The sequence below is a fragment of a genome, unplaced genomic scaffold, assembly GCF_019419815.1.
Source record: "Pyrus x bretschneideri cultivar Hongxiangsu unplaced genomic scaffold, Pyrus_bretschneideri_v1 Contig19, whole genome shotgun sequence".
Lineage (NCBI taxonomy): Eukaryota > Viridiplantae > Streptophyta > Magnoliopsida > Rosales > Rosaceae > Pyrus > Pyrus x bretschneideri.
Window position 1 is genome coordinate 992,814 of NW_025999490.1, and position 17,779 is coordinate 1,010,592.

At 35.3% G+C, this 17,779-nt stretch overlaps 2 protein-coding genes across 36 annotated transcripts in view; one reads left to right on the top strand and one right to left on the bottom strand.

The window, feature by feature from the left end:
• LOC103933262 (probable LRR receptor-like serine/threonine-protein kinase At1g56140) overlaps positions 1 to 17,779 on the top strand; it is a 99,284-nt gene that overhangs the window by 34,126 nt on the left and 47,379 nt on the right. Inside the window, exons 18-24 of one of the 5 annotated variants that reach the window (XM_048582770.1) lie at positions 2,158 to 2,353; positions 2,454 to 2,582; positions 2,704 to 2,822; positions 2,955 to 3,165; positions 3,277 to 3,508; positions 3,655 to 3,805; positions 3,895 to 4,321. The exons of 3 other annotated variants lie outside the window; for them this stretch is intronic. In XM_048582770.1, coding sequence (XP_048438727.1) covers positions 2,158 to 2,353; positions 2,454 to 2,582; positions 2,704 to 2,822; positions 2,955 to 3,165; positions 3,277 to 3,508; positions 3,655 to 3,805; positions 3,895 to 4,296 — 1,440 coding nt within the window. In that variant the 3' untranslated portion in view covers positions 4,297 to 4,321. Of the gene's footprint in view, positions 1 to 2,157; positions 2,354 to 2,453; positions 2,583 to 2,703; positions 2,823 to 2,954; positions 3,166 to 3,276; positions 3,509 to 3,654; positions 3,806 to 3,894; positions 4,322 to 17,779 lie in introns of those variants that run through there. One more of the 5 variants, XM_048582771.1, reaches the window with a different exon arrangement.
• LOC125476534 lies at positions 1,023 to 11,767 on the bottom strand. 31 transcript variants are annotated; one of them, XR_007257777.1, is made up of 9 exons: positions 11,603 to 11,764; positions 11,347 to 11,423; positions 11,181 to 11,246; positions 10,736 to 10,766; positions 10,085 to 10,153; positions 8,883 to 8,944; positions 7,807 to 7,844; positions 6,949 to 7,026; positions 1,023 to 1,292 (listed from the first exon to the last, which is right to left on the bottom strand). XR_007257777.1 is itself a non-coding variant. In XM_048582778.1 (3 exons), the coding sequence occupies exon 3, from the start codon at positions 6,342 to 6,344 to the stop codon at positions 5,658 to 5,660; it is 687 nt and encodes a 228-aa protein (XP_048438735.1). In that variant the 5' UTR covers positions 6,345 to 6,472; positions 6,949 to 7,026; positions 7,391 to 7,800; the 3' UTR covers positions 4,573 to 5,657. The 31 variants fall into 31 exon arrangements, 1 of the variants encoding a protein (XP_048438735.1); XR_007257781.1 differs by lacking the exon at positions 1,023 to 1,292 and adding an exon at positions 1,370 to 2,010 and having other exon boundaries at positions 11,603 to 11,767; XR_007257780.1 differs by lacking the exon at positions 1,023 to 1,292 and adding an exon at positions 4,573 to 6,472 and having other exon boundaries at positions 11,603 to 11,766.

Consider the following 17,779-nt stretch of genomic DNA (forward strand, 5'->3'; position numbering starts at 1 on the left):
AATGAAGTTTCGAAGAAATTATTGTAAAGCCCTTTTTCTTCCCATATACAAAACATCCAAAAATTAAGGGTAATTTTCCTTTGTAATAATCAATTTGATCTTTCGTTTGGTTCGAGATAGTCTGGTAAGTGGTAACACAAGTCAAATTATGGTGTGATATAATCTATTACACACAAGGACTGAATTAACTGAGAATGCAGTGAGGGCGTTGAACTCAATATTTGAACAATGGGACACACAAGCAGTGCCGGGGCAGTGGAATATCCCTGCAGTGGATATGCCATCAACGGCACCGACATTTATAGCGCCGATATCAACCCAGGCATCGTTTGCAACTGTTCTTACGACAATAATGCTACATGCCACATCACCAATCTGTATGTTAAACTACTCTCTCTTGATGAACAAGATTTCCATGCCACTGCTGATTTTTCGCTTGCTACCTATATATGTTAACGTCATAATTTGACTGTGTCGCTCCATTTTATGTAGTTCTAATGTTCAATCTTTTTGCTTTCCAGGACAGTGCGTGCTCTTAACAAACGAGGGGTGTTTCTAGAAGAATTTGTGGCTCTGAGATATCTCACATATTTGTATGAATTTTTTTCAACTCCCTTATCTGTTTACGGTTCATCAAAATCATATATTGGATATTAAAAATTGTAGAATTATCAGAGAGACGGGCCAAAAGCTCGCTTCCAACAACACCGATACTGTCTCCAACTTGATAATCACCACCTGCACAATCCGTCAGGTGTGGGATTTATCTCAAAGGGCCTTATCATTAGTTGGAGTGAGATTTGGATATTTAAACTCTTCTTTTTTTATTTCTCTAGCCGATGTGGGATTTCAACAAAAATATGGTGATGTTGTAAGATTAAGAGTTAACGATTACACTTCCTTTCAATTTTTGTAGGGTTATCAGTGGGAATTATTTCACCGGTCCCCTACCGGCATTCATTGGCAATATGTCTGCATTGACTGTATTGTAAGTAGTGAGAGAACATTTCTTTAAGTACTCATACTTGTGATGAGACCCGTAGCAATTTGTATACTTCATTTTGAATATCATAATCTACAGTTATGTTCTTTACACCTTTTCGTTACTATTTATGCCGTAATCTACAAAAAAATCATTATGCTTTTATTGAATAATGCAGTACTAGTTTCCTGTTATGTAATGTAATTCATTGGCAATAATGCAGTACTTATCTCCATTCAGGTATATTGGCTTCAATTCATTCTCTGGGCCCATCCCCAAGGAGCTTGGAAACCTTAACGAGCTAACCGAACTGTAAGCCATGAAAAATTAGAGAGCGTACAATAAAAATTTGTGTCGTAAACATTAGATACAGAACCTGTTGTTATAAGCTAAAAATCTGGTTATGAATGAACAATCGAAGAACAGAAAATAAGAAGGATAACAATGGAAGAATATTTTGAAGGTTTCTCTCTAGCAGAGTATATTCTCTTCATCTCTCTACAATTCACACACACTCTGTGCTTTACATAACCGTTGGAATCCAAGGTGGATTCTCTCTCTTCACAAAACAATCTCAGCCTTACATCTAGCTAGTTGCTAGGATCATTACACCTGGCATTATTTGCCTTACTACATTAGAGCTGCACACTTGGTATTTTAAACTCAAGCGAATACATAAATTTGATTCACAGCTTATTTCCTAATCAGCTATAGACTTACAATTCAACAGAACCTTCTATCACTCTTCAATAATTGCTTTCAAGTAAGTGTTTGCCCGTTCAACATGACTTGCAGGAGCATCGGATCAAATAATTTCTCCGGAACACTCCCTCCAGAACTTGGTAATTTAGTCAAGCTCGAGCAACTGTAAGTGCTTCGTTAATTCCTTACGGATGAGCAAAAATTGCACTTTATCGTATGAAATGGGTATTAATCAGTTGCCTTATGATTTTCACAGTCACTTGGACAGCTGTGGACTCGCTGGTGAAATTCCTTCGACATTTGCCAAGCTCACCAACGTGCAATCCCTGTAAGAACGGCTCTTAAATCGTATTCTAGATTTGTTCGTTTATCCAGTACTAAAGACAGGTTTTCGATGTTTTAAGCTACATTAACTAAAGACAGTGATTTAAAGGAGACTAGAATTATCACCTACCTCTTCATTTGGTTGCTAGGGTACCCGCATGACGAAGGACTTTGACATATCGAAGGAGGCAGGTGGTGTTAACCAAGCAGTTGTGAGAAAATTTAATGTTAACGTGTCAGAGAATTATCTTGAAATTCATCTGTTCTGGGCTGGTAAAGGGACTTGTTGCATACCCAATTATGGTGATTACGGCCCACTAATAGCAGCTATCCATGCTACTTCAGGTATAGTATGTGTTAACTTATAGAGATTTCTTGTGAGTGGTTTAAATGTATTTTTCTGCTGTTAATTGACATTGAAGAATTCGTCTGTTTTATCACTTAGATTTTACAAAGAAGAGCAAGACTGGGTTGACAGTTGGTATTGCAGTTCTTGTTGGAGTTGTGAGCTTGCTATTAATATTTGCGATTCTATATATGAGGAGGAAAAAATCAGAAAAAGAAGATGATGAAGGTAAACGACCATATCATTACTGGTACCCAATTCAAGTTTCTCTGCTCTGACATTAACACACAGAAGTAAGAATGCTTTCATGAAAGTAAAACTTACGTCATACTGTTTTGTGAATGTGCAGATATTCTAGGATTAGGCCCCCGGCCATATACTTTCAGTTATTCTGAATTGAGAGCTGCAACTGAAGATTTTAATCCTTCAAATAAGCTAGGAGAGGGAGGATATGGCCCCGTTTATAAGGTGAAATTCGTATTACATCAATATCATGTACTTGAAGTAATGACAAGAGAAAGGAGAGAGAGCGAGAGAAGAAAATAGCTTTTGTTTTCTTTCCTTTCACGTCACGAAATTGTGTTTCTGTGTACATTGTAGGGTACACTTTCTGATGGTAGAGTAGTGGCTGTGAAGCAACTTTCAGTATCATCTCACCAAGGGAAGAGGCAATTTGTATCTGAAATTGCTACCATATCTGCTGTGCAACATCGGAATTTAGTGAAATTGTATGGATGCTGCATTGAAGGCAGCCACCACATTTTGGTGTATGAGTATCTTGAAAACAAGAGCCTTGATCAGGCACTTTTTGGTACAAACCTATCTACCTTTAGGTTGCACAAAAACAACATTGTTTGCAAATTCAAGCACTCTAAAATTGTTAAGAAATGTTTTTGATTGGATGTGTTCACTAATATTTCAGGAACAAGTAACTTGCACCTTGACTGGCCTACTCGATTCAATATATTGTTGGGAACAGCACGAGGACTTGCTTACCTTCATGAGGAGTCAAGGCCAAGGATTGTACATCGAGATGTCAAAGCAAGTAATATTTTGCTCGATGCAGAACTCTCCCCAAAAATATCAGATTTTGGATTGGCAAAGCTTTATGATGACGAGAAAACCCACATCAGCACCCGGGTTGCAGGGACAATGTAAGCCATCCTCTATTGTTTTTCCAGAGGATACATACATTATGGCCACACACATTTATACTTGCACGAAATTTTCACACATGTTAATAATGCCTCTAATGATCTCAAGTAACATTATGCAACCATTTGATTATCTTGCATTGCAGAGGCTATTTGGCACCAGAGTATGCATTGTTTGGACATTTGACAGAGAAGGCCGATGTGTTTGGTTTCGGAGTCGTTGTTTTAGAGATCCTCGGCGGGAGACCAAACTCTTACAATAACTTGGATCCAAAAAAGATTTCTCTTCTTGAATGGGTAGGAATTGCATTTGCCTAGCTTCATTTAGGCATTGTTGTGAAAAACTCATTTATACTTTCCTTCGACTGTGGCATCATGTTTTTTAGGTGTGGACTCTGCATGAAAACGACCAAACTCTGGGGCTGGTGGATCCAAGATTGACAGAGTTTGATGAAACCGAAGCAACTAGATTGATAAGAGCAGCTCTCCTGTGCACACAAGGATCACCGATGGCACGGCCATCTATGTCACGCGTGGTTGCAATGCTCTCTGGAGACATTGACATAGGCACTGTCATGTCGAAGCCAAGCTATTTGACAGATTATGATTTTAAAGATGTAACAACATCGTTAACAAGTAGATTTTTGGTGGAGGATGATACCCCATCAACTTCATCCAAGGGTAGTAATGTTCGCCTCAACTATCAGTCGGGAGGCAGCAATGCAAGTGGTGCTTCTGTAAACGTCACTCAATCACTACTAGCTGACATTAAAGGAGAAGGAAAGTGAGAAATATTGAGAACTGATTTTCACACGCTCTTTTTACCCCGTCGTAGATGCCTATAAACAAAAGCCACGAGTTAGCTCTAGATGAGTTAATGCCAATTGTTGATTCATTAGTGTCACCGTATTGTGACTCTTTGGTAAGGTTTTTGCATAAGCAACCTCTTTTACATGAATGATTATTAATTGTTCGTCGATCAATGTCACCTTAAGAAAATCTTTGATTATTAATTGTTTCTCACATGAGTGGTCTCATCGGTGGGGCTGGGTAAAATGAAAATGTAGGGAAGTTCATGCTCACCAAAGCAAATCTCAATTGAAAAATAACCTCGAATCAACCAAAAATTCCAAAGCAAGATCAACCCATTTAAGGCTATGGTGCTCATCTAGTTGTCTTTGTGCCCTTTTTCTTTACATTTGGAAGTGCCAGTGCCAGATCACTTGAGGCAACAAGTCCAGGCCCCACATTTTATTCGTTTCTATTGCCCTACTCAAAGTGACTGTTAGAATTTGAACGTTATAAGCCTACCGTTTTCAAGATCCACTTTTTTAGTTCTTGTCACTCACTTTGCTCTTCTCTACACACACACACACACACACACACACACACACTTATTAGCAACACATATACCCCTATATATACTTTCTCTTAGTCTTATCAGAACTCAAAGAAAGGAGAGCTTTGGAGAAGTGAAAGTAGTAGCATAAACTAGAAGAACAAAGGTAGACATCTTAATCTCCCCCCAGAAGCTGAAGTTGCTGCCTGTCAAGAAGTGTTTGTATGTGGTCAAGGCAAACACCTTCTTGACCATCTTATCTAGCTTCAAATTCGCATTCACCACCTCTTCTAGAATCACATCGAACACGTTCCCGAAATCAGCCGTCCAGTCCTGGCTTTTGATCAAAGTTTGCATATATTCGGCCTTCCAATTAAGATCCTCGCCTTGAATCGAATGCAGCTGAGGGTCTTTGCTTTAGGTGACCACATTTCCCTTCCATGGCTCGTCACTCAATTGAAGCAACAAAAGCCCCAAAGCCAAACCCGCCGACAAGGTGTTGTCGACATCACACAGCCAACCAATTCTTCTGCTTCCCCTGCTTTGAGTAGACCTCCATCATTTTCTTCCACTTAACATCAGCCTCTTGCTCAAGCTCAAAATACTTGATATAGCTTAATATGTCATGCGAAAGCAGCGCTGCACGCCAGGATCAACCTCATTAGCTACAGCCAGTTGCTCTCGCTTGTACTCCGCTCTATAACCCCACCGGTTGGCAGGTTCCCAGGCCTCTGGCGCCATAGTTTTTCTCAAGGGCGACAAAACCTCCTTCGTCAGTCGGTCAATACAACAAAGACTACCATCCCCTTCTCAGAGGCATGATTCTGACCGGAAAACCTTCCTCGCAATGTTTTCAAACAACATATGATGATCAGCGATGGTAGGCAAAAAGGTAACTGCTTGGGTAATCTCCAAGCAATAATCATCATGATGGTCATGGTCATGGTCCTTGTGATGATGAAATTTTTCAATATCAAACTTGAGGCTCTGGGCAAAAATATCCAAAACACAGTTGTGCAAGAAGCAATAATCAACGTCGCGCTTGTATTTTTGAGCCGCCTTGTTGGCCGTGTGGATCACCTTCCTCCTCAACAACAATTCGCTTACCTCTGACTTGGCATCCTTTTCCTTGACCTTCACCATCCCATTTGAATCCGCCTTTTCCCTCGTCCTTCCAGTAAATTTCAAGTGAGCTTCGCCCCGTAAAACCTGCGAAAGAATGCAGGGAAGGTGTAGGATATGTCCAAAGGAGTCGGAAATTGGCACAAGATTGTATGCAACGGTTTTCGAGTGGTTCTGGTGGAGCCAAACCGTCGCTGTGAAGAAAGCTTCGTCTTGGTTGCGTTTTTCACCGTCGCCGCGTCTGTCTATGAAATTGCAGATGAGTTTGTGGGTGGTTAGAGGATTATGCGACCAGGCCAAGGGAAGCACTTGGTTCATCAGAGTTTTGTGGAATTCCACGATCGACATGGCGTCCTTGGTGCAATGGAAGTACATATCAACGTAAGGGTTATTGATGTTGTGGAAGCCTAATTGGCGGAGCAATTCTTGTGAATTGCGATCAAACAACCTTGTTTCGGCATGCTTCCAGAATCAATATCACTAGCAGGAATGCCCGCGCTTTGCTACAGGTTTTCAAACAATGAATAACATTCGTAGAAAAATTAACTGAAAATGCTACAGAAATACAATCGCATTCTTAAATGTAGCAATTTAGACAATACATGTTTCACATGAGTAACGCTCACAAAACCACACATTTACACAATTATCTCCAAATGAAAGAAAAAGCAAGAGATAGGTGAATTAATCCATAAAATAAGTAGTTCAATTTACATTGCTACTCTCCTGTAACTTATTAGAGCTTCTTTCCAGATCAATCATAATGATTTCTTCATTGCTTTCACCAAATATTTCTATAGTTTTCTAGTAGACCAATTGACAGAAAAAATAGCAAGTGCGATTTTATTCGCTGCTTTGAATGTGTTGTAAAGATAATACCACCAACTAAGGGTGGCAATTGATTCTTGTAATAACATACTATAAAAGTAAAGGTATGGATAAAAAAGAAAATGCATCCTTTGAAAGATATAGAACAAACCTGGAATTCAACGAATTGTTCTTTTACAAAGCGCAACCCCAAACTTGATTTCCCAGCTCCAACATCCCCAAGAAGCACCTGAAGAAGAACATCAAACATCACTGTGGTGATCATGACATGCAATACCCAAAGAAAATAAACCTATTCATCACATAATGCTAAAATACATATGCCTACATATCCATAATTCCTATGTTTACGAAACATCTTTCGATAAATCACGACCTTCATTTTAATATGGACTTTTGTATTTGTATTTTGCTTGTGAGTATGGGCTTGGTTAAAACTTAGCATTCTAGCATTTACTTATATGATATCATATAGCAAGAAAGCTTTGAGACCGAGTCACAGTTTATTGTATTCTCAGAGACCCTCAAAATACCAAAGCTAGACAGAGATTAACAACACGAAAGAGAAATTTCTGCTTTACATGTACAGTGACATTTGCATGTGCAGAGCTCTCTTTCCTCCTTTCTTTTCTTCCTCACCTATTGGTTCTTTCTCCTAGATTAAGGAGATTGTTGTTTTATTGTTAGTGGTTGCCATCATCATCACATTCAAATCAACTTTAGTTAATACTAGCCTCCCTACACGCACTCACGCGCGTGCGGAAGACCCTTTTGTAATTAAGGCGTTCTACGCGCGACTTATATAATTTAAATGATAACAAAATAACGGTTGATCTCTGATCTAATTGCAGACACAATCTACAGAACCGTCTTCTATTGAACTTGTGAAGTGTGGGGTGGAGACCTGAATGTAACAAATTGGTGTTAAGTGAATAATTCCAAACATATAAAATTTTGATCATCACACCGAACGCAAACAGAACAATTAAATAAAGAACTAAAGGCATACACAATCTAATTAGAAGGTGAACTTTCCCATGCCGAAATCTGAAAGACCAAAAGAAATATCTCATTACACAGAAGACAAAACTTAGTAGGACAAGACTTAAAACTAATCAAACATGGTGAACCAATTATAGAGAACATAACCATTGTAACCAATCGGGAAAAGATGCCTTTAAATCCGAGAAGAAAAAAAAATTAAGAGTTTTTAAAAAACCATCATTTCAATTATTTTCCAGTCTTACATTTGGGATTAAACATAAAATATAACTAAAAATGCCAACTTTCTAAAAAAACCTACGACTATTTTTAGAAATTTCCATCACCCAATACTGAAAAATGAGAATCACGAAGCAATGAAGAACAGAACACACGAGAACCAAAAAGTTAAAAACAACACGTAACCATTTCAAAGACCCAAAATCCTGCAAGGACAAAAAAAACTCATAAAATCAGTACATCAGCGCTCCCTGCAAAACCCCAAAATCAGAAAATTATAAAAAGAACCCAAAATCAATGGCATGGTCCTCATTTCTCCATCAGTCAGTAGCTAATGACCTAATGGAAAAGAACCCAAAATGACAGCTTAAAATATGGAAAGTGCTTATAAAAGCTCATGAATAACTTTCGAAGCCTACATAGAAATGGTATAGCGCAGATAACAACACACAATAAAACTTTGCACAGCATAACCTAAATGTTCAATCAAACATTTGGATAACTCTTCTCAGGCACACAAATTCAAAACCACAAAAATCCAATCTAAAACATCGATTCACAGACTGAGATGCACAAAATGATATATTAACAAATCCAAAACGAAACACAAAAATTAAGAACCAACAAGCAAATAAATACTGATATCCCCTGCATACGTGAGCACACGTTCAAAAAGCCTCTCAAAGGCTGAGATTCAACTTTCAAATATGAAGACTTTAAGCCACAATTGTTCTTTCTTAACTTTAGCTACTTCAGTTACATAATCAGAAAAAAAAAAAAAAAAATTATATTAACTAATCTGGGTTAAAATCACACCTCAGGCTGCAAGTAGAATCAAAACCTTGGAATTTCAAAATCACTGACCTTAAACACACAGGTCTTCGCAGGCTTCAAAAAACAGTCACAAACTCGAAAAACCCAATCTCCTGAAATCGAAAACAAAACCAAATTAACCATCATCACCTATAATCCGAAGCTACAAAACAAAATTCCCAAAATCACAACCAAAAAATTTGAACAAAAAACCCATTTAAAATCCAAATTTACACTCCCAAGCACATTACATTCAAAGCAGACAATTACCCAAATCAAATCGACAGCAGGAGATGCAATCTTTTATGGGCTTCAAATTTTCTTCAAACCGAGACCAAATTCGCTATTCTTCAGCAAGAGAGCGTTGCCGTTTGTAACCCCCGATGAAAAGATCTAAACAAATTTAGCCGTTTCGAATTTGTTTTGGCCGACAGGCATTTGCGTCCAATTTTTTTGTCGAGGACCGGCCTCCGGCTTTCTATATAAAAGATAATTAACTTTAATAATTGTAATAGGAAGTAATGATTATGTCCAACCTTTGGGTCTACATTTGTAGGCTATATCTACAAAAAAAAATACTAAAAAAGTTCAAACACAAAACCCCCAAAAAATACTAAAAAAGTTCAACCTTTGGGTCCAGATTACCCAAACAACTATAAACAATCTATTGCTGCAAGCAACATAACATCCGCTTTGCAAATTTTTGCGAAACCACTTTAAAAATTCAAATCTTTAAGCACCTGATGATCAGATTTACTGGAAATTCAAAACTTCAATAGGTATCCCTCCTTACCATAGATATGTAGTTTTAAAAATAAAACCAAAAGGAATAATTCCAATTAACATATACTTGAAAACTACCATAGTAATATTGATTAATTAAACTACTTTTTAAATATACCCAGCAAGGTAACTTCTGGGTTTGACAAAAATTTAAAACCTAGGAATGGACATATCACAATCAATTTGTAAGTATGATAAAAGCCCCTATGACAGTATCAAAGCAACTATAATCACAAAGAAGTTGAGAGATTACTTTCTGATTATCAAAACCACTCTTGGATTTATGCAGACATAAAATCTCACAATATTATTACCACGACCTTATGCATAATAGGAACAACACTATAATCATCTGCCTACCAGAAATTAACTCTTCTACAGCAGCAAGTTTAACAACCAACCAACCTTTGAACAAAGAACACAGGGACAGAAAGAAGCAGGATACATAAGGGGCAAAACAATTTTCTTACTTCTACATCAAAGCAAAAGAACAATCATTATCATCTGGGGAACAAATCCAAATGGCAGCTTTTAGGTACCTACAATTATAAGCAAAGTTTAGAATTCACAAAAAATACTGGGCAAATACTACGGCTGCCATTTGAAAAAGCTAAACAACAACAAATTTTGACAAACTAACTACAACTAAATTCAGATGACATTCGATATATGAAGACAATCTGAGAAATCAAAGGCTCTAAAATCAATACCATATTTCATGTGCCTTTTATTGATAGTAACCAGGATAAAAATTTGATTTAGAAACTTGCTATCTTTGCCCTTCTAAATATGATATTTTGGCATCGGCAATATATAAAAAAAAAAATATATATATATATATATATATCTGAACTCAAAGAAAATATAGAACGAAAATAAAAAAGCAAATTATGAACGGTTAGAAGCTAATTTCATTAGCAATTAAAGCAACCAAGCTCTCTCAACATAAAGATTCATAACACCCCAGGAACCCAGAAATTTGATGAAAATTTTTCTAATCACTCAATTGGATTAGACAAAAGCATGAATTTTTTTCTAAAGCCCAATTATATTAAATCACAAATTTGAAGCAGATTTTGACATGCAATAAGTCAATAAGATAGGAATCGCTTCAGACTAACCTCAATGGCAGGGCCTCCGGAATCGACCGATCTGAACCAACCATTAAACAAATATATGACGACTGAAAATTTACTCACACATCTAATATATCCTTGCATTTCTATTTGAATTCAGAGTGTGGAAATCACATCAACAAATCAATGCCCTAAATTTTTATCATCCTGAACTGAAAAAATCTGTAAAATCTAAAATTTTTGACCAAAAATGCTAACTTAGGAATATGAGGAAATTTGCAAATTAGCTAAACAATGCTATTATTTATCCAATCAAAGGCAAACTGGAATGGTGCAGAACTAACACTACAAAATTCGTTAAACTAAACAATGGGTAGAATGTTTTATACAAAAATTAATCTACTAAAAAAATAAAAACCACAAATTTTTTGTTAAGCAATCGCATGGATTATAAATGCCAAAGTTTAGATGATGGTAGGCGTCAGATTACCTCTTTCGCCGAAGATGCGAAACACCTCATTGCCGACGTGGCGGGGCGGATCCTCCGCCCCAAAATCTGAACCAACACAAAGATTAGGCAGTAAATCACATAATAATAAATTAATCAAGTGTTTTATATAATGAAAGTTCATAAATTGCAGAAGTAGAGGGTGTACCATGGCTGATGAGCTTCCAGCTCCCACTTTTTGCCTTTAAATTCCCAACATCTTTGATTCTTTCACACAAAATCACACTGAACGCAAACAAAAATCAGAAACAAAATACGAACTAAGAACTGAAAATTTCGGTGAAAGCACTGAGAGAGATGAGGAGGAATAACAAATGATTTACTGGAAATATGGAAAAAAAATCAGATCAAATTTCGGACAGAAATAAACAATACACACTAGGGATTTGGGAAGGGGGACGAACCTGTTTGGCGGATTGGAGCCGGGATCGGATCGACGATGCGATGTGTAAAAAATGAGCGTTGAGGGAGCGGAGCAGCAGCAGCCAACACTTCCCCGCTACTTGAAAACCCAGATCAAACCAACCCTTAAGTTTCAAGGTCATTGTGCACGTAGCCCACGTCATCAGTAATAACAGAGTTATCAGTTTGATTAAAAGATTATTTTAAAATTAACATTTTAGGTAAGATTCTGGAACGAAAAAATCTTAATATACCAAATGTTGAAAATCACGGAACTTAAAGACAATAAACCGATATTTACCTAAATTTAAAGAACTAAATTTAACAACCACTGCTTGTTTAGTATGACACAGATTTCCTCCGTTTGATTGCTAAAATAATGTTCAGAAACAAAACAACTTAATTTCCGTTCTATGTCGTGATGGATGTTTATTTTAACTAGCTTATTGAGTTTATAACTTATGAATTTAAGATCTTCAGCTTTAATATTTAAAGATTAATTTTTTTTTAGTGAAGTGGTCAAAGAAGAGTACAAGAAACGTTCTGTTTATTCCTCCTTAATAGATCAAGGAAGGTGAGTTGATCCTAAGATTTAAATTTTAACAATTCAACTTAAAATGCTGGCATGTTATGGTAGATTGAATATGGTATTTCAAGTTTTAACCCTTTACTGTTTTTTTTTTTTAATCAGTATTTGGCAAGCCATCATACATAATAACATAACTTAAGACTCGTTTGGATGTATTTTTAAAATAACTAAAAACACTTTTAGAGAAAATGTTTTTGAGTTCCAAAAGCACTTAAAGTGTTTTATGCAAGAAACACCAGTTATGTGCTTCTTCCAATAAGCATTTAAGTGTTTTTCCAGGATTTACTTGCATTTTTACTAAAGATTGATTCTAAAAATATTTTCACTAAAAACGCTTTCAATCATTTTAAAAGTACATCCAAACGAGCTCTTAGCACTTGTCAAAACCATTAAACATGTAATATCACTTAGCATTTACATTTTTGGTTTACAGTTGGTAGCCACAAATCAACTGACTCAACTTTATATCAATATTGGAGCCTTAAAAGTGTAAGTCATCTTTTTCTTTCTATTTTATAAAATGAATTAAGTTCTAAAGTGTCTATGTTCTGAAACTTATGTATTACACATACACACACACACACACATATATACATATCACTTCATAAAGATAATACATGTAAATACAAAAAAAAATTTACAATTTTTTGTATCTAGGCTGTATCGATGAAATATTTTTTTGTGTAAAAATTTTCTGACATTTTAAGTGTAAAGAATATTGATGCCTGAAATCCTGTCATTAGTTTTTTTTCCAACAGAATTTTACAATCGGTTGAATTCTTTTCAAATATGCATAATTTCTTTGTGCGGTTTATCTTTTAGTTTCTTGGTCAAGCAAATTTATATGTCTTTTTTCTCAGATTATTCTACTCGAGATTAGTTGTGTTTTGTGGGTTTAGTTAGGGGAACTGAATTAACTTTTTTTTTTTGGGGGGGGTTTTCTTTCAGAATGTGTTGAATCACTTTATTTGTTGTTTAGCTTATGTTGCGTTTAGATTCGGTGTTATGAAATACTCATGACACTACTCACCAAGGTGCAAAACCATTAGCAGGTATCTCTGCAAAATCAGTACATTGTCATTTTATTTCTTTAATTTTTGTTTAACCATCCGTAATTCCCAAACCCAAACAAAGCACCAAATTAATATAATTTTTTTTTCAAAAAGATCTGGGTTAAAGAAATTTTTCGGAGTTAATTCATAATATTTTAGAAAAGGTTTATCCTATTCTATTTTGATTTGAGGTAACTATCAATTTACTTGGAAATATTTATATGCCAGGTTAAATATGCCATTTGACAAAGTATGGTTTGTTCCTAGATTCTGTAATTATTTTCATTTTATTCAGGATTCATTCAAGTTCCAATTTGAACTATTTGAAAATGTTTATGTAATTCGAAGTACCTAATTGGTTTTTTACCAATATACAGGACTCAAACACTGAAGAATACCTGCTTTCTCCCTCTCTCTCATGATGATTGATGTGGAGAAGCAGCCCCGGAGAAGGTGAGAATCCAGCCTTTCCAAATTGCACAATTAGAAGATGTTGCCAAATACTTAATATTTTATTATTGCCAAGGTGAATTTGAACCACATTATTGCTGATCCATTGTGAGGATTAACCCACTCCTCCATCCACTTAATATGGATAATATCGTTTGTTAAAAAAAATATTGCATTTAATAGAGTTGGGTGTTTCGTATCCATTCAACAAATTTTATACCGAATTTAAAAAACAAATATACAAGTAAAATAGTAGGTCAAATTCAATATTAGTTATCTTAACTTCTGTTTAGTAGATGTACTCTATTGTAGGGTTTAATGAATATTATTTTTAGTTGATAATTAATTGACGATTAATTTATTCCATTATTCATTATTTTATCGCCAAATATTTTGAATATTCATTAGCAAAAGATATAGGGGTAACTATTTAATTAATAGAATTTTAATGGTGGATTGCATTTCTTCAGTTATAAATATAGTGAACCCATTATTCAATACTAGCTCAATAGTCATAATGTTTTTCTCTATCTTTATTTTTGAATTTTGATATATAATCTATTTGAGATTTCTACAGAGAATAATCTATTTGAATTTTAACATTAGCAATTTCCTCTATGTATATAATGTGTTGACTTTGTAGAATAATTGTGGGCTTTTGCTCAGGCTGATCAAAGAGAAATCAGGTCTTAGTCACAATCGTATAAAAAACATGATATGCAAGGTATAGAAGAAATATGCGCAACTTTGAATTTAATGAATTGTGGTGTTTTGTCTTCTGGGTTTCTAACCTTTTAATATAGTGGAAGACCTAAAACATCATTCCAATGTATCATTTCTGGAATTATTTTGGTAGATATGGAATACATACGTTACATCCTTAGGAGTATAGTGTTTGCCTTTTTTTGAGAGCAACCATTTCAAGGTTTGATTCATAGGGTGAACATTGACAATATCCGCATTAAAGGGACACGGTTAGTATGTTTCAAGTTTTGTTACGTTATTTTCACAGAATTAAGAGAATAATTTTATGTTCATATTGAATATTCATTCATGCTCACATATTTATATGAGTAGAATCTTTGATTGTTTCATCTCATTTGGGATTTTACTTTTTAGTGAATGTACAGTTTTCATCTCATTTGAGATTCTACTTTTTAAAAGTGATCAATGAATATATCCATTCCTGTTAATACTTAATAGTGCTGCTCTAACAAGTTTGTGATTTACAGTTTCAAGAATAATGCTCTAAATTGCGCTTCATGAACAACTTACACAGAGTTGGCAAATGCTAAGGTAATTGTTTCTATGTAAGTGAATCTAATTTATAAATTCATATTCTCACTGGGTTGTAGCTTTGCTAATTGAATTTCTATCATAACTGTTTTCACTTTTTTTTTTAATTTTTTTATTGGAGTAAACGCAACACCATATGATTTAAAATACAGCTTTTACTAGCTTTTACTAGCTCAGTTCATGGGACAACATCTTCTGCTACCTCAACCAACGGTACATGACGAAAACTTTTCATGTTCCAATCGTAATCTTTTTTGTATGTAAACATCTTCTTAACGTTTTCAACGTAAATAATATTAATCTTCTATGTTACAATCTTCTATATCTTTGATACAATTTATTTTACAATTTCTAATCCCGCAATAATGCGCAGGCACTGTTTTCTAATATATACTGGATGTCGACACACGTTATGGCAAACTCTACACTTATGATTGCCATGTTAGGTCATCCTCAAACAGACAATGACCGAAGCTCGCCTAATTAGGCTAATTTCCTGCATGTCGTTTTGAATTCTTAAATACGAATTGACCCTATATGCCTAGTGGCCAACTTCCGTATATTATTGTTGAGTATATTCAAAAACCTCCCACTATAAATGTTTTTCTAATTTGTAAATGGGAAACGAAATTGAAAGGGAATAAAATTGGCAAGGAATGAATTTAAACTTTCGTGATGATGAGGAATGAAAAGGCTTTATGAAGAATTTGATTACCATGTTTACCTTTTTGTTTTGAAAAAAAGGACTACATGGTGGCAAAGCTATGAAAATCCATCTTTTTAAAAGTCAAAAAATTCATAGAGGCGTTTCAATCTCTCTGACTACCATCTTGTGTTGTTCTAATACATGTTCAATTATGTAAATGCCTTTGCAGTTTGGTCAATTTTATTGAAATTTCAAACAATATTTTTGTCAAGGTGTGCACATCGAAAACACATGGCCACAAATTCCACCAATTATTGGGTGGATTAGAAGGACCAAATTAGAAACCAAGATATTCGATATAAAATAGGAGTGGCAGCAATTAAAGATAAGATGAGAGAAAATCGGTTAAAATGAATGGACATGTGAACAAAAGTCCTACAAATGCTATTGTTAGAAAAAGACAGAGGGTCAGGGTAAAAAGGGTAAAGGAAAACCTCATAATACTTGGAAATAGATTTTAAGAAAAGAATGGAGTACCCAGGGATGATGGCAAACTTGACGCAAATCAAAGCGCAATAGCGTTCCGGGAGACATATAGCCGATCCCGTTTAGTGGGACAAAGCTTTGTTGTTGTTGTATTTGTTGGATTGGAAGGAATTATTGAGTTTTTGCAACTATATGAGAAATTTTTAATTGTGACGGAAACACAAGCGGTACACCACTTGTTTTAATGGAAGTTGCGGGAAATTTTATTTTTTAAGTTATTAACTTTTTAGCACACATATCCCACTATTTATATAGTGACAAGTGGTATACTATCTCGTGTACTGGTCACATTGAAAAATCTCTCGCAATTATATAGGAACCAGCAGTTGTGGCGTTACATATTTCAATGCTTGGCCTTGGGCATTAAATTTTGCCATTAATATCCCAACGCCATTGCCAACTATATATGAACTACCACGATTCGCTACGATATTCTACTTTTTCAATGAATGAGATAGGCCTTGGGCATTAAAAGCAACTGTATTTTCTGTTAGCACTTATTTTTACCTTTCATACATTTTGATTAATTTTTTATAATTGGAAATAGATTTTAAGAAAAGGCATGGAGTACCCGGAGATGATGGCAGACTTGACGCAAATCAAAGCACAGTAACATTCCGGGAGACATACAGCTGATCCCGCTTAGCAGGACAAAGCATTGTTGCTGTTTTATTTGGTGGATTGGAAGGAATTATTGAGTTTTTGCAACTATATGAGAAATTTTTAATTGTGACAGGAACATAAGTGGTACACCACGTGTTTTAATGGAAGTTTTGGGAAATTTTATTTTTTAAGTTATTAACTTTTTAGCACACATATGCTACTATTTGTATAGTGACGAGTGGTATACCATCTTATGTACTGGTCACATTGAAAATTCTCTCGCAACTATATATGAACCAGCAGTTGTGGCGTTACATATTTCAATGATTGGCCTTGGGCATTAAATTTTGCCATTAATATCCCAACGCCATTGCCAACTATATGAACTACCACACTTCGCTACAATAGTCTACTTTCCAACAAATGAGATAGGCCTTGGGCATTAAAAGCGACTGTATTTTCTGTCAGCACTTATTTTTACTTTTCACACCTCTTTATTAATTTTTTATAATTAATCTTCTTCAACTCATTTGATTTGACTGCTTAAAATTAAGAAGGATTTGTGACAAGCAAAAATAGGTGTGTGAAGAAATCTTGTTAATGAGGAAGTGAGAAGATGAGATAGGATTCGATAGTCACCAGTACTGATTCCCAGCAAAAATCCATGGAAGACCAATATCTCTCGTGTGTGGACGTCGTCTCACGCGAAGCAAGTATGAAAAACAAGACGTTGTTGCCACACGTTTTGGGATACACGATTTTATATCAACTTAATGGACGTGGATGACTTTTTCTTTTATTGACCCGAGGTTAACTTTGGGTTTAGATATTTCAATATGTATCAATACCCACCATTCATATATGTAGTGAAACTTCAATTTTAACCGTCAACGTCCTTCACTTGTACTTTATGTCACCTTTTATTTTTGACAAAATATTTTATAATATTGATAAATAAATTATATAAAAAACATGAAGTGTTCAAGAGTTGATGAAA

Coding starts and splice junctions, on each gene's coding strand:
- LOC125476534 (XM_048582778.1), bottom strand. CDS start 6,344: ATGTACTTCCATTGCACCAAGGACGCCATGTCGATCGTGGAATTCCAC.